Below are 17,806 nucleotides of genomic sequence, written 5' to 3'. Positions count from 1 at the left end.
ATATACTTAATAATTTTTCAAATTTTTTTTCATAAAGTGAAAAGGTATTTATATATATCAATGTTGAATAATTTTAATATATTAAAGTAAAATAATTTTTAATTCTTTCATAATTATAATTAAGTTAAAAAAATAAATATCCATCTAGCTATAATTTTGCCTAAAATTTTATGTTGGGTGAGTTTCATATTGTATTAAAAGTTCAAGCAACAACTAAAATTTTTATTTAGTAATTCCATTTGATTAAAATTCAGACGACCAATTTAATTTTACCTTATTTGAGGACTTTTTAATGAATTGATTAAATAATTAATTAATTATAACGCATAAATGAAAAGGCCACATGTGACAGAAAGAAATTTTTCCTATAAGATGTATAAACCTTTAAATATTTGTATGCTTTTAGAATAATATTTTTTTTTTTATTATTTTTAAAGAGTAGTTCTCCTTTAATTTATACGCTATACGCTGCACGACCGTTATTATTATTTCGATTATAAAATCAAGCTTATAGATACAATTTAATTAATTATTTAATAATTTAATATTAATTTATAATAATTTTAAAAATAATAGTAACCTAATTATTTTTAAATATTTTTAATTTTTTAAAATTTTCTTATATTTTTACGTTAACAAAATATTTATTTATTAATAGTATCTTTAAATATTAATACTATTAATAAATTATTTTTAAAATATTTTTTAACTCTATTATTATATAAATTGATATTATTAATATAATTGATATTACTATTTTTCTAAAAATTAAATATTATTGTATAATTAAAAATCAATTTATTAATGAATTATATTAACAATATTATTTTTTATAATCAGAATTATTATCCAATTTAAAAACTTTTAATATAATATTAAAATATAATTAATATACTATCTTTTAAAATAATCATTATCTAATTAAAAAACTAATTTATTAGTAATATGTTATTTCTTAGAATTAGAATAAGTGTTTAATAAACTTATTAATAAATAAATTAATAGAAAAACTATAAAATTACACATAAGCTTGAATCTTGTATGTCAAAAATAGTACACATGTCAAAATATTAATTTTATGTGTTAAAAATTAAGCACGCGTGTCAAAAGATTTTAAGTATTAGAAATTTATATATATGAGGATTAGAATATGTAGGTTTCTTATAGTTAATGTCCTTTATTTTTATCATTATCATAATTATTATAATACATATAGAAGTATGAATGAAATGATGAGAAAGTATTATGATTGTTATTGTAAATGGTCAATTTATTTTATTAATTTAATAAAATTTAATAATTAATAATAATATAGAGATAAAATATATTTTAATACATAAAAGTATTGAATTAGCATATTATAAGACTTAATAAAATTTAAAGTCAATGTAAATTTAATTTATAAATAAAATTTAATAAATTTCTTAATAATTTTATACATATGCTTAAAAGTAAAAATAAATCTCAAACTTTTCATGTTTTAAAACTTTATTAGCATAATAATATAAAAATATTTTAAAAGTATTTATTGATTGGATTTTTGTATTTCATAATAATATTATTATATTTTAGGATTAAAAATTATTATATAATTACAAAGATAATTTATTAGTTAATTTAATATTAAAAATATAATTTAAGATGTTATTTTTTAGAATTAGAATTATTTGCTAATTAAGATACTAAGTTATTAGTTAATATAATATTAAAAATTTAATTAAAATATTATTTTCTAGAGTTAGAATTATTTAATTAGGAACCTAACTCACTAATCAATAAATTAATAAAATTATATATAAATTTAAATTTTTTATATCAAAAATAAATATACGTGCCAAAATAAAAATTCTATGTGTCAAAATATAGTAATATATGATAATACATGATAAAAGAAATTGTATGCCTTATAATTTATTATTTATATATATATATATATAAAGAATGCCACGTTTTAGAAGAAGACTCCATGTGGTAAAATTCTATGAAGGCGTATCATATTATTTTCTAATGAGAAAATGATACATAGCATATTAATGAAAATATTAACTATCAATTTTTATAAAAAAATTAAATGTTATTTCAATTGCTAATAATGAATATAGTATTTATGATTTATTTAAATATAAAATTATATATAGCATAATAATATTATAGCTACTACAAATTAATAATTAATTTTATTATTTTTCTATAAAATATATTTATATTTATATAATATAAATTAAGAATTAATAAAATAGTAAAAGAGTAGGAATCTTAAATTTGGATAGTTAAAAGAAATTTGTGACGCGTTGAAGAATTTATTAGTCTAATATAATAAATAGAAAAGTTTCAATCTATATATATATAGTATCAAATAATAATAATAATAAATAAATAGCAAAAATTCTAACAATCTTATTTATTAAAAATAATAATTATTTAGATGTATGAAAATTTATTAGTGCAAAAAAATAGATAAAAAATAAAATAAAATAATAAATATATATACTTCTCATGTTTATTTACCTTAGCATATTGTTGGGCAAATCTCGTAAGTGCACGGATCGCAACAAGTAGTAAAGAGTGAAAATGAGTATCGTTCTCACGAGGAGATTAATACCAAGTACTAACCCTAATTGTATTTCCATAATCTAATAAAATTAAATAATTATAATTGAATAAAAAAATTAATAGGAAAACAAAATTAAAGCTAATAATAATTTTTTTAAATCTAATAATTAAAATTAAAACCTGAATTTATTTCACTAACTATTACTCAGATTACATGATCTGTTTGCAGTTCAAATCATTAACTTTAGTCAAGGCTAAATCACTCAAATTACTTAGAGTCTCTTTCGAGCTCTAAGAATACTAAAGTCAACTACAACTTATTTTCGTGATCACATCAATTAACTAGGGTTCATTAAGTTTCTTAATAATTTATTACTCTCCAAATGATTCGTCTACTTTCATGATTGAGGTTCCTAAGTTTTACAAGTATATGAGCTGAAAAATTATGCAACTTTCATCGTCTCTAATTTACACAATTATATGTATTTAATCAGGTCTAAAATTAAAAACGCCACTAACTAGTAACTGAGCCTAGCATAGAGATGGGAGTTGCCACCGGAGTAATCACCGAGACAGTTTTAGTAATGAGTGGCGTTTCTCAGATTCTAAAAGGAAGCTTACGCCATAAAGTCCAAAGATGGATTCAGAAGCCAACTTCCTTATTTATGTAATATTAGTCTTTAATTTTATTGTTTAACAAATTATTCTCTATTAATGCAAATAATTCATACACATGCATACCAAAATAATACATATAATACACCTAAGTCTAGCCCATTTTAATTAAACCCAGCCCATATTAGAATAGTTAGCTTAATTTCCTAATCAATTATGTACAAGGCCCACCTAGTCTAGCCTAATTACCAATTATGTTCTTAAATTCCAGCTTTTAAACATAATGGACTACTTGTTATGAGAAGGGTTATTCATTGCGATTTTAACTAAGTTCAAGCCTTAACTAAACATGTCAAAGCCTGCTAAGTCTATTTAGATTTTAGAGTCTTAGAGTCAGTTAAAGTTGATTAGCCTATTGGACTACCAAATTCATGTTGGATTAATTTTAACCTTAAATCTATATGGCCCATTTTAATTAACCAATCACACAATTATATATTTAATTAGCATACAATAAATAAAATAAAGTAAAAAGTAAAACTTATTTATTACAACTCACCTACAACTACAGCTGAGAAAAGAAAAGAAAACCTAAAACTAAACAAAAACTAAAAGTACATCAAAAATAGCTAAAAGAATATAAAAATTGGAGTCTTGTTTAAACAGCCGATCGGCCCTAGGGCTCCCAAACTGATTTTCATCATTTGTCAGTACAATTTCGCATCCCTAGAGCCGAAATTGTCAGTACAATTTCGGAACACGAATGATAGTGGTGCGCCCAACTTATTGAAGGTTCTTTGTGGGCTATTCAGTTTGGCTTCTAGCTAGGTTTGGGTATGTCTTTGAAAGAGTTCATGATCTCCTCTTCACTGAAATTAGGATTGATCATGGACACTTGGTTTGGGGTGATATATTATTATGTTTGGTAAGGGGTTTCTTCTGGTGTTAGGTTGGTCAAGGTTAGTGAGATTTTCAGCATCGATAAGGTCCTAGATTTCATGCTTTAATCAGATGCAATTGTCGGTGTGGTGGCTAGGTGCTTGGTGAAATTTGCAATCGGTATTGGGTTTATATTTGGGTGCATTAAAGTTGGTGGGTTCTTGAGGGTAGTAGGTTGGAGTATGTCATTGTGTACCAATCTCTCAAAGATCTTTGAGAGAGATTGTTTGAAGTTGGAGGACTTCCTTGGTTGTTGCACAATATTCGCATTGAGGTTCTTACTCCCTCCAGCCTGGTAGTTCGCTCTTCTACTGATTCTCATAGTCTTTCTTTTGTCGTTCTCGATTTTCTCGACCTGTAGCCTATCATCATACAAGTCCATGAAGGTTTTCAGGTTCATCATCTACAATCTTTCATCCTATCCTAGAAGAATGTTTCAGACCATCATATAAACTTGGTCATTTTCAGAGGGCTTGTTCTTCTTTAGTCCGCCTTATTCCTCCATCTAGTCAAGACTATCAGAGAAGGACTCCATTGGCTTTTGCTTGGTGAATTTGAGATCCTTGATTGACGCTTCTAAATGAGTGTTGCAGTCATATTGCTTGAAAAAAGAATTGCATAAATCATGTCATTCAGCTTTAGTGGATTTTTCCAGACTGTGGTATCTGTTGACAGCGGGTCCTTCAAGTAACAACATAAACAACTTGACAATTTAGGTCCTGCTCAGCTGAGTAGTTCCTATGATAGTTACATACCGCTTCAGATGAACCTTCAGGTCACCAGTCCTGTTGAACTTGTTCATTTCAAGCATTCTGAACTTTGCAGGTAGCTTGTCTTCTTTCATTGAAACCAGCTCTTCAAAATCATAGGTAGAGTCCAAACCTTTGATTTCTAGCATACCCTGCATTTTGTCAAGCCTAACGCTCAGGCCACTCACAACTTTATTAGTAGCAAGGGCAGTCTCCCTTTTAGCCTGTTCTAGCACGTATCCATTGAAGTCCCAAAAATTTCAGGGCACTCCTCTACTAGCTGGGTCTTCAGTATTATCATTGGTCGTGGTAGCAATAGTCTCAATGGAAACCATAGCCAGGTCAATAGCAACAGGAGGATTAATCGGCACAATGGCAACAACAGGTGGGGCTTGGTTTGCAGCCATCCTAGCCAAGAGTTGCTGGAGCTCTTACCGAATCACACCCTCCAAATCGTCGATGACAACATTCTTGAGGATCTCAACGTCTTATTTGTTAGCTCTCTCGTTGACCATCTTTTTAGTAGTTGGGCGTCTTAGTCTTTCAAGGTGCTTTAATATGGCTTGGATTCTCGGAGAAATAGGTACTCTTTCCAATCTCACACTTTCTTGCCTCTTTCAATCCACATGAGAATCTACATGGCTAGAAAACAAAGGTTAGTATGATGCATGCAATGCTCGAGATGTATGATGCACGTGCAATGCACAAAGACAGGGAAAAAGATGAGGTTAGCACACATAATAGTACATATTTCATCCTTCCAACCTTATTACTCCCGCACACAGTTCTTGGTAAGTCTTTCTTTTATAGGATTTCTAGATCTAGGCTTTCTATCAACAGGGAATCGTAGGCACGACACGTATGCCATAAGCTCTTAAGCAGATTTAAAATAAACAAGGCAGTGTTTCTTAATATAAGCATAAAAGCCTGTATATTTTAGGCCTAAAGCCTGGTTCCACATATTTTGGGCCAAGGCCTTTAATACTTGGGCTTTAGATATTTATAAGGAGGAACATCTCAAACAGCAAGCAACCGGGTTTCTAAGGGAGTTACTGCAATCATTATCATGAGCTGATTCTTAGGTAAGGATAAAGGCTCCTACAAATAAAAAGTGGTCTTCCTTGGCTCGTCTTCCCATTGAAGGGTCCATGCAATGAAGGAAGTTCACTCATTACTTATCAGTGATGGTTAGCTAGTGTCGCAATTCTAGGATTTGAGTGGAACCAAAGAACCACTAACCGACACCATCAGGGCTATAGGAACTAACGTGCACAATGTGTGATAGATATTGTAGTGATGCAAGAATAATCTATTAAATGATAAAATTAAAAACAAACATACAGTGAAATCAGATTCTTTTTAGCGACTACGACATTTTAAGGCTTTTTCACCTAATCAAGAACATGCTAACTAGTCACTGAGACTAGCGCGAATATGGTAGTCGCCACCTGGATAATCAATGGAAATTTTTTACTAATAAGTGGTGTTTCTCATATTCATAAGAAAGCTTACAACACAGAATCTAGAGATGGATCAGAAAGCCAACTTCCTTATTTGTGTATATTAACCTTTTATTTTATTGTTTATCAAATTATTCCTTACAAACATAAATAGTTCATACACAGACATACCAAATAACAACCATAATTTATCTAGGTTTATCCATTTTATTCAAGCCCAGCCCCATATTAAAGTTGTTAGTCTAATTTTCTAAAATATATATGTATATAGCCCCCTTAGTCTAGCCCAATTACATATTGTGCTTTTGATTTCCTACCTTTAGACGTAATGGACTACTTATTATGACTGGGCCTGTTCTATGTGACCCTAATTCTAATAAAGCCCAATCCTATTTAAGACATGTCAAGGCCTACTAAGTCTACTTCAATTTTAGAATTTAAGCTTAGTTATCAAAGTTCATGTTGGATCCAATTTTAGTCTTAGTTTTATGTGGCCTATCTTAGTTAATCAATCACATAACACATATTTAATTATATAATAAGCAAAAAAATAAACAAAATAAGATACAGAAAATAAACTTAACTATTACAATCAGCCAACAACTAAAACTGCAGAGAAAAAGTCCTAAGAATCTAATACATTATACAAAATACATCAAAACTCGATAAAAAACCAATTTTTGGGACAAAATGTTGTAGAGCCGATTGGCTCTAGGGTTTTTAAGTGACTTTTTTTGACTTGTGAATGCATTCTTCCCGTCCCCAAAGCTGACTTTCACATGCATAGAAAGTAAAAATTGATTAGATATAAAAGAAATAGAATAAAAATAAATAAAATAGCAAATAACAGTTGATAAATACGGTAGTTTAATCATAAAATTATAATAAACATATTTAATTACTTAATCATAATAAAAATTTAAATCTAATCATTAATCCTATGCATGTGTCTAATTAATATTAGCAAAATTATCAGATTCAAAATCCTAGTGTTCTTATTATCATATTTCAAAATCCAATAAACTGATAATATGCAGGTCCACAAGAAATCCTAATCTAATCATATAAAATCAACCCTAATCATATTTCTAAAGAAAAAAAAACATATAAAAAATAAAGAAACTAGTTTAGGATGATGATGGATGCATATTTGGAGGAACCCTCAAGTTGTTATCGTAGTGAATGGTTCTGCGAGTCTCAACTGATGAAGATGCAATTGAATTGAAAACTGGTTGGGAGTCTAGTGTTAGACTGATGTTAGAAAAACTTTTATCAACTAAAATGAGGTTTCCAAAAAAAGGAATTCTTTCTTAGTAACCTAGATCTTTTGACTAAAGATGAATGATAAACTTTTTTTCTCTCAAATTAGCTTATGTTTTTTTTCTCCCTTTTTCTCTCTTGATTCTTGTTATCTCTGAGTGTTTCCTCCTCCCCAAAGCCTAGATGCATTTTTATATTTATAGAGATAAGGTTTCAAAGGAAACGATAATCTCTATTATTTTAAAAAAAATAAGTTGATAAATTTTCAAATTTAATTCTCTAAATTTAAATAATTATTCTTAAAATCCATGATTATTGTCAAAAGCCTTCTAGAACTATATTTGGACGTAAAATCGTAAAAAAAAAAAACGATTTGGAGTGAAAAAGCCCAATGGGCACAGAGCCGATCGGCTCTACACAATGGAAGTTTAGAAATTTGCAATTAGGTCACTGAATTTATGAAACTCATTTTGACCTTCAAACTTTATTTTTCTTGACAATTAGGTCCAAATTGATTTAAAAAATATAATTTCAGCTGGATTAACCTCAACCCTAGTCTCGGACTCGCCCGTCCTTCGTCTCTCGAACCTGAAAAGGCTGTAACTTTCATCACAGGATTTTCCGTAATTCTCTTGATATCTAAATCCGGAAAAGGGATGCTGAGACACCCCTAGACTGACAGTTAGTTAGAGAGAATAATTCAGACCTTAGAAAATATTCTCATGATGTGCATTATAAATTTTAAAGGCTTGTGAGATTAGTACCTACCATTGATGAAGTTTGCTTATAACAACAATTGCCATGTGAGCATTAAGATGGCTTCTTATGGGGCACTATATACCGATATGTTGGAAAATGTTTGTCAGAGAAAGTTAGCTGGTCTAAAGTTAGTTTAGATTACTTTTGAAAAAAATTTTGTCATTCAAGATAGACTGAAAACTACTTTACGTACATAGAAGAAGGTATGCAAATCCGAGAAGGAAATATATAGAGTTTAGCATTAAAGAGTATGTATTCTTGAACGTATCGCCTATAAAGTGTGATGAGATTTAGTAAAAAATACAAGCTAGTCCCACAATATATTAGACCATTTGAGATCATTGATGGGATTGCCGATGTAATACATTTGAACTTACCACTGAAGTTTTTACATATTTAGATTGTGTTTTACATCCCCATGTTAAGGAAAAATGATTCTTTTTTCATATGTAGACTGAAGAATTCTTTTTTCTACTCAATTTTAAAAATGATTCTTTTTGCAAAAAAAAAAAAAAAAAAAAGAGATTTCCTTTTATTGGTAGAATATTTTATCATTTTCGGAATGCAAGCCTTATCAGGCCTTACCTCCTCAAGCAAGCCTTAGTATATATATATATATATATATATATATATATTAATTAGATTAGAAGCAAAATACCCATATATTGAGTGCTTAGACAAGAATATCAACCAAGGTTCTAATGAGAAACACAGCTAGTTTTTATTTGAATGGTGCAGTTCATCTTGGGCAAAGCATAAACCTAGAATTACAACTCAGCAAAGTAATCACATTGCGAAAACCTAGATGCAGCTAAATCAACAGGTCTGCCCATTTGCTCATGAGGTTCACTGAAATTGCTTCAGCACACGGCTTAAGCATTCGCGGAAGGAGATGAGGTAGCTGGTACTAGCATACATCATTAGCTACCAGTGGAGGAACAAATCTGCAGCCTTGAAGAGTCTGCTCAAATATATGACCCACTTTGAGTAATTTTTCCTGAAACAAAAGTATAAGAAACCAAAACCAAGCATTACAAATCCACGACTATTCCAGTTAATGAAAATGCAGATGCATTTACTAAAACCAGACATCTGCAAATTGTCTATAGCAGTGAAAACACCTGTTGTAAATTTGTCTGTAAATCTATAAAATCAGATCATGATGGCGTGTTTATTTTTTGACAGCAAATTTATGGGAAAACCAAGCTAGATTAAAGCATCACCTTGTTTTGATTTTGAATTTTCTTTAAGGCAGTGCTTGGTTGAAATCCATAAAAATTTATAGAATTCATTTATAAATCTAAAATTTATATGCTTTAAATATAGTGAAAATTAATTTAGTATTCTATATAATCAAATTTGTGTGGAATTGATTATAGCTAAACAAAATTCTAACAAAATAGGTAGAATTTCCAAATGAATTCCACATAATTAAATTAATATATTTCATAACACCAAAATATCTCTTTCACCTTTATCATATCTTATATTTTATATATTTTTCTCAAATGAAATGAATCCTTTTATGGATTTCAACCAAACATAGCATAAAGCATCAAGACTCGCAACCCCTTTAGCTTATAAGCAAAATAATCTAATGGTTAACTGAAACTTGAGAAAGCCATTAAAGACAACAACAACAACAACAACAGCCAGATTAAAGCATCCTCTTGTTTTGAATATTCTTTAAAGCATCAAGACTCACAACCCCTTGTGCTTGTAAGCATAATCTAATGGTTAACTGAAACTTGAGAAAGCCATTAACAACAACAACAACAATAATAATAATAATAATAATAATAATAATAATAACTGGACTAAAATAATTAACCAATGGCTGAACAATCAAAAAGAAATTATAAAGATCGAAGCTGCAACTTAAGAACCAACTCACAGTTTACCAAAGCTAAAAGATGTTGCAAAAGCATACAATTTATGAATGCGACCACTTATTTCTGGATGCAGCTAGCCCCAAGGTTTAGACCTTGCACACCCAATCCTCCCTTTTCAAAATCATACCATTCCGACCCTTAATTTTCTAAAATAAATGCTTTTGGCTCTTTAAAGGCTGAAGATATGTCCAAAGAAAAGGTAGTTTGTTTAGATACAAAATACAGGGTTTTTGGTCTGCAAAAGAACTACTGTTGTAAAGAGAACCAAAGTGCAGAACATGTAAAACCTCGGGAAGCTTTTTGTAATTTTTCCTTTTCCAATTAATGCTTCTACTTCAAAGTTATTTACTGTTCCCAAACAACAGCTAATGACCATGCTAAGTTGTTGCTGATTTATTTCAATAAAGTTCTTCTAACTGGAATTAAAGGTGAAGCACAAGAGCATCTCCAACACCAAAAACTACTAGAAAAGTATACAACGTCCATACCTCATCAAATGCTGCACCAATCATTTGAAGACCAACAGGAAGTCTTGCAGGCCCCCCTTCAACAAATCCACATGGCAAAACCAATGCAGGTAACCCTGCCAAGTTAACATTCACCTGTACCGAAGTCAAAATTGCAAAATAAGAAAGTATACCAGACCAGATAGCTTTGTCATATGAGATTAAGCAATTAAATGGCAGAAAGTAAAGAAAAGGAGATGGTGGAAACCCAAAATAACAAAAAGATGAACCCATAATGAACTATAAATTGCAATAACTCTTGGGATATTTCCGAATTTTTTAAAGAATAGATTCTTGCTTTCATGACATAACAGCTAATATATATTTACTAGTACAAAAAATTTCAACTGCTAAAGATCTGCTTTCAGGATATTAATCCGGATAAAGCCAGGAAGATCTTTGATCATATCCATCACAGGTCGGTGTATTTATAAAGATAATGGGCTATCCAGTTTCTAGAGTATGTTTACTTCATTATTCCATGCTGATCTAAATATAACGACTCACTCTGATATATATCTTCAGCATTCCAATCCACCTACAGTCAAGCACTGAACAAATTCTATTTCATCTTTACTATTCTCAAGAGCAGTGTCAATTAACCAATATCCAAATAATTGAAATCACTAATAGCAACACAAACTTATAGTACTTCAGCCTGTGAAATAATGGCCTTTTAATCTTAAAGCAAGATTTCTCACATCTCTTCCTCTCTCCCACCTGAAGTAATCTTCTCTATTTTTACTTTTCTTATCCTCTTCTACTTGTAAGGTAAAATGGGAGAAGAGAAAGGGGATGCAAATGGACACACAGAACATACAATAAACAAATACTTACTGTCATAATATCGCCTGCATACATTGCCAGCGGATCATTTCTCTTTTCACCTGTAAGGTTTAAGAAAAATTGGATATCCATTGTTAAAACAATGGGATATGCAATGCAAAATCACCAATACCAAAAAAAGGCAGCTCAAAAAAGTGACATGCAGACAAGCATACCAATCTTATAAGCAGCAGATGGAGCAGCTGGAGAAATTAGGATGTCATTTGCATCTAATGCTGCCTTAAAGCTTTTTTGAATTAACGTCCTCACCTATAACACTATTACGATCATAAATTTCTCCTTGAGACCTTAAAAGCTCTGAATGATAATAATTTCTAGGAAGATGAAAAAGAATCCTATAATAAATTATTAAAAGTGATACTCAACTCAGATCTTGAAATCATTAATAACTAGATCTATTCTAGATACTGGTTTAGATTTGTCAATATGAATGTAAAATTAAGAAATTCAAGCTCTACAGAAGAATGATGTTGAACTTATTCAAGACATCAAGATTCCCAGTAACCACATTCATCCTCCTTATTTATACATAAAGCAAATGATGATGAATCCACATTTGATCCAGATCATGTTTTATTTGCATAACCACTTAGGATACCTGCTGGGCACGCTTATAGTATGCATCATAATAACCAGCTGAGAGTGCATATGTTCCCATCAAAATTCGCATTTTGACCTGCAAAATACAAACATAAGTTACTTAGGAGTCCCTGACTACTACAACTCATGTTTGATTTTTCTCTTGATGTAAAGTGATAGCTAGCCTCATGTTCAACCATGGTAATACGAGCTGGTGATAAGACCCTTTTCCTTGTAGTCAAATCTAGAAAAGCAAGAACTACAGAAAATCAATTTTCTAATTGCCACTTGAGAAGATAAATACCTCAGGACCAAATCCTTTTGCTCGAGAGTCCCCATAAAGCCCATTTAACTCATCAGCACCAACTTGATTTCCATACCTGGATGTCAAGCAGATGATACAGCTTTTTAGCGAGTGAGGGTATGAGTACGTATAAAACAACCATCATAAAGTCTAAAAGTACGAGGGTGGTAGCAAGCGAGTTTCTTTTTTCCTGTGCATTTCTTAGGGTGGTTACTTAGTAATACAGGCACAGCATTAAAGAAGAAACATAACGTAGAGCTTTAAAAGACAAAAGATTAGCTTGTCTTTTATCCCAATATGTATTGCTTATTTTAACAAAATTAACATTCCTAAGTGACCAAAGCTCAAGGAAGCAATAATTAAACCTGTTATCAGTCACCAAAGGCATCAAGAAAATATCATCTGTATGTCTCTATTAGACAATCACCTGACACCATCATAACGTGATAAGTTGGAAGAGGATTCTGATGAAGCAAGAATATAATATGCTGGTAAACCAAGGGAGAAAGATGGCAATGACACCTGAAAATTGATAAATAACTTAAATATATGCAAATTTGTACGTTAAACAAGAGAAATCTCAATCAAGGGAAGGTTAAGAGTTAAACCTCTGTCACAGAGCATCCTAATTCTTCTAGATGGGAGGCAGCATCGCTGATTGCAGATTTCACTCCATTATCTACAGCATCATCAAGAGTTTCGCATATTAGACCAACCCTCAATCCCTTCAATGGCTTAGATTCCACAAGATTTATGGAAGTGAATTGAGACGTGAAATCAGGAACCTCCTGAATAGAGATTTTAAAACAAAGTAATACAAAATAAGAAACCGGGTGGCTCTAGCTCCAGAAAAACAATACAGCACACTTAACAAGAATGAAACCATGCAGATTGCATTCAAGTGCTAGTTCACGGCTGTCCTTGAAATAATTTAAGTTAAACAGTGTAGTTATGCATAACTTTGTTTGCACCAGAGGTGTCCACATTACCACTGATAGTAGCTACATTAACTTTAAAAATTCCATAAAGTGGCCAAATAGTCAACCAATAAGAATGTCAATTTTTCCCGTCATTTACATAAAATTCAGGAGTTCTGTCAACCAGATGTTTATGACATAAAATCTTTATTGATCAAGGTAGGAGAAAAAGAAACTGCTGTTATTTAATATTAAATCCAGATATCTATGAGGGCAGAATGATTCCTACTCTCCTACTGCTGGTGGCATCATATCTATCATGACCAGAAATTGCATGTAGAAGAATTCCAGCATCAGCAACTGATGTGCCAAAGCAACCAATAACATCAAGTGATGAAGCATAAGACATGAGACCAAATCTTGAGACACGCCCGTAGGTTGGCTTCAATCCAACAACACCACAAAATGATGCTGGCTGTCTTACACTTCCACCAGTATCACTACCAAGAGATACTACACATTGCCTAGCAGAAACAGCTGCAGCTGATCCTCCTGATGATCCTCCAGGCACCCGAGAAACATCCCAAGGGTTTGAAGTCACCTATCAAATGAACATACTCATCACCTGGGTAAACCAACTCCAGTTACCAGCATGATTAAACAGCACAGATTAAATATAAATTAACTCCAAATGCATTGGGAATTGGCCCAGCCAAGGAAAGTCAACATCTTCATAGAAGCTCAAAACATTCAATTCTACAGAGACTAAGGGCATGTTTGGTTAATTCTAGAACTGACAAAGGAATGCAGTCCCATTTTTTTCATGAAACAATCAAAATATTTTGATGTTCTTATATTTTGAATGACTTAAAATAATGTTGAAATGACATATTTTCTTTGTCTAATTCTAAGGAGTGTCAATAAATTTTATTCAGTGATTTCAAAACCAAACCTGGAATAAGATTCTTGTGATATAGGCATCCATTTCTATTCCATACCAAACATACGCCCCCCACCCCTCCTAAAAAATATTCCAATTACACACTTGAAGATATAGCTAAAGCTAAGGTATTTTTTAACACATAAATACCATTAAAATCATGAATATATTGGACGAAAAGGAAAACACTTTTACCATGTTTCTCATAAAACTGTACTATTAAAGTGATTTTCCTAACATAAAAAATCAATTGTAAAAGAATAGTCATTTTCAGGCGTTATATACAAATGCATGAAAATATTTCCTTCAAAACCAAGACTTTAAGACTTTGTTTGGAATAAATCATATGCGAGGATTGAATTCTTGCCAAGTCATGCCGCTTTAACATGATTTTATTTCTTTAAAAGCTTTCCAAGCATGAGAATTGACTATACACCATTCAATTTATTGAAAGAATCTTGCAATTCTCAGACTTTCTAAACAAGGGGAAAAAGATAGAACCAAATAGAACTTTACTCAAACCTGAAAAACGTTAACTTGTAGAACAGCAACAGTTGGTTGAATTATCCATGCATTGAATGCAAATGTTAATATTTTAATCATGTCTCCCAACACAAAACATACAAAGACCCCGAACATACCTGAAAAGCAGAACCTTCAGTTGTACTTCCCATACCAAACTCATCCAAATTAGTCTTACCCACAACAATAGCACCCATTTCCTTCAATCTCTTCACAGATGTTGCATCATACGGTGCACGATAGTTCTCCAGGATACGGGACCCACCAGTAGATGGCATATCAACGGTGCAAATATTATCTTTAACACCAACAAGCACACCAGCAAGTGGACCCACATCTTTCTCACCTCTAGCAATCTTGTCATCAATTTCTTTTGCTTGTTGTAACACATTGTCTGATACATGTAGAAATGAGTTGAGTTGCGGTTCGGTTAGTTTAATTCGGGTTAGGAATGACTCGGCGACTTGGGTGGCCGTGAGGTTGCGAGAGAGAAGGGAGTGACGGATGTTGAGGATTTGGGATGGTGATTGGTCTGTGAGGGAAGAAGAAGCGGTGACTGGAAGTGAGTTTAAGGATGTTGATGATGCAGAGAAGGTGAGAGAGCGGAAAGAGAAGAGAGAAAGAGAAAGAGAGCGAGGGGGTTGGAGTGTGGACAGCATTTCTTCTGTTGCTCTGGGATTGGAAGAAAAGGGATGAGAGTAAGAAAGAGCGGTTTAAGGAGTAAAGAGGGTTTACTTTGAGATGGTAGAGTTTTATGCAAACTGGCAAAACCAATCCTGTTCGAATATGGATTTCAATATAAATTTAAAGTGGGGACTCAAAATGATGCTAAATTAATTTCGTAGTAATAGAAACAAAAAATACATGTATCTATCCTCTTTTTTTCAGGTAAAGATCTATTTCCGTGGAAGTGATGATTCATTCGAATCGATGTGAGAGTCCAACTACATTACATCTACCATTATATCCACAATGATTGACCATACTATTGCTATCCATAATGGCCAAGTTCATTGAAGAAGCACGAGAGCAAAATAATTTATATCCGACTCAATTTAACACTGAAGTGATTTAAAATTCGAATAACTCAAAACTAAAATAATATGAGTTTGAAATAGTCAAAATAATTCGAATATGAAATGACCTGAACCCGAAACCAACATAATTTAATATTCGATAATATCTAAATTTATAACTGACACAATCTGATTTAAAATTCAAAATAACTCTAAATATAACTTCTTACTAAAATTAAATAATAATTTTATGATATTTAATTATCACATATAACTAATTTTGATACTAACTCTTTTAATATATTTTATTTTTAATTAAAATTTTAAAAAAATATGTTTTGCAATATAATTTCTAAACTTTTAAGAATTATTAATTTTTAAATTATTAATCATTAAATAAAATAGCTAGTTAGAATATATATATATATATATATATATATATATATATATATATCAACAAGTAAAAACATTAAAAAGTAATCAAATCAAATAATTGAAATTAAGAATTTTGTAATTTAAAAAAGAATGAAATTATTTGATGTTATATTTTTGTGAAAAATTTGAAACTGGAATAAAATTAAGCATTGAATGAAAAATTAAATTAATAATCATAAATGGCTCCTTTTATAAAATCTAAAAAACTTAATTGATAATGAAAAAATTAACTAAATAAAATCTTAATGTTAACACCATTTTGAATTTAACTTTTTTTTTATTTACAACACTTTCATAAGTAAACTAAATAATTAAGTTAATTATTCTAAATTAATAAAACTTGTATTTTTTTATTTTTTTTCTTACATTTTTTAAGAAAAATTCAAGGTAAACAAAAACAATAATTCAACAAAGAGATGGCCATGCAGATATAAGATAGAAGATGGTCCACTATAATACTGAGATTTGAAATTCAGATCTTCAATTAGAAAATTTTAAAGAAATTAAATATATACAATTTTGCTGAATAAAATTTATGAGATCAAAAAGATAAAATTAAATAAATTAATTATAAAACTTAACCTGAACCCTGTAAGTGAATTCAAAACCTGAGTCAAAATTTGAGGCAATCCGAACTAGATTTTATCTGAACCTAACTCAAACCGAAGTCATAATGATTCGAATCCAAAAAAGAAGCAGGGCTAAAGAGACCTAAATCTGGACCAACCAAAACCCGATCCAACTCGAGCCTGAAACTAATAGAATCCGACATCATTCGAATTCGAAATTACATGAACTCGAGAAGACCCAAACTCGAAATGGCCAAATCCGAAATAATCTAAAACCCGAAATGATATTATTTAAACCTGACTCGACCCGCCTGTTTGTCATCTCTAGGTTTACTCATTTTTACCATATATTTAAAATACGTAGTTTTTTCTCCTTTTTATGGTAAAGTGTTGTTGTTACGAATCGAGACAAATCTCGAGCAATATTAAATAAAAATATGGGTCCTGAAAAATTAAAAAGAAATAGATATGTCAAACTGTAGAAAGTATAAGTATTTGGTATAATATTTGTCTATTGTACCCATATAAAAATGTAAAAGAATAGTTTAGTAAATTTGACAAAGTTTCTTATTCTTTATCATCTTTTATTGATTCATCTTCTTTTATTACTTTTCTTTCTTAACATGTAATATGATATTTTCATTATTTATCTCATAACAAGTAAAAAGTAATCTAATAATTTATCATTCACACTAACTATCTTATTTTTTTCTCTTTTATTTCCATCAAATTTTTATCTTCTTTAATTCTTATTTATTCACTCTTTAATCTTAATTCCATATCTTAACCTAAAAGCTGTTAATCTTATATTCTAGCTCCACCATTTTCTAGATTGTCTCAACGAGTTATGGTTTATGAAGGCATTGGCCGAGTTGAGCAAAAATGGGTGATTCATTGACTCATTAACTCAATTTGAATCAATTGGTCTTATATGAGTTTATCTTG

At 30.5% G+C, this 17,806-nt stretch overlaps 1 protein-coding gene across 1 annotated transcript; it reads right to left on the bottom strand.

The window, feature by feature from the left end:
- Positions 1–8,978: 8,978 nt before the first annotated feature.
- LOC8276926 (glutamyl-tRNA(Gln) amidotransferase subunit A, chloroplastic/mitochondrial) lies at positions 8,979–15,626 on the bottom strand. Its single transcript, XM_015723416.3, has 10 exons — positions 14,961–15,626; positions 13,669–13,980; positions 13,071–13,250; positions 12,890–12,984; positions 12,463–12,538; positions 12,178–12,255; positions 11,735–11,828; positions 11,571–11,620; positions 10,716–10,829; positions 8,979–9,332 (listed from the first exon to the last, which is right to left on the bottom strand). Exons 1-10 carry the CDS (start codon positions 15,498–15,500, stop codon positions 9,243–9,245), a joined length of 1,629 nt encoding a protein of 542 aa, XP_015578902.1. The 5' UTR covers positions 15,501–15,626; the 3' UTR covers positions 8,979–9,242.
- Between the last annotated feature and the right edge of the window lie 2,180 nt (positions 15,627–17,806).

This window comes from Ricinus communis, chromosome 5 (genome assembly GCF_019578655.1).
Source record: "Ricinus communis isolate WT05 ecotype wild-type chromosome 5, ASM1957865v1, whole genome shotgun sequence".
Classification (NCBI taxonomy): domain Eukaryota; kingdom Viridiplantae; phylum Streptophyta; class Magnoliopsida; order Malpighiales; family Euphorbiaceae; genus Ricinus; species Ricinus communis.
Note: the sequence above shows the minus strand (reverse complement) of the source record. Positions and strands in the feature narration are given on the sequence as shown.

Coding starts and splice junctions, on each gene's coding strand:
- LOC8276926 (XM_015723416.3), bottom strand. CDS start 15,500: ATGCTGTCCACACTCCAACCCCCTCGCTCTCTTTCTCTTTCTCTCTTC. Junction 12,985..13,070: donor TAGGATGCTCTGTGACAGAG/GTTTAACTCTTA, acceptor ATCAATTTTCAG/GTGTCATTGCCATCTTTCTC. Junction 11,829..12,177: donor ACTATAAGCGTGCCCAGCAG/GTATCCTAAGTG, acceptor ATAGTGTTATAG/GTGAGGACGTTAATTCAAAA.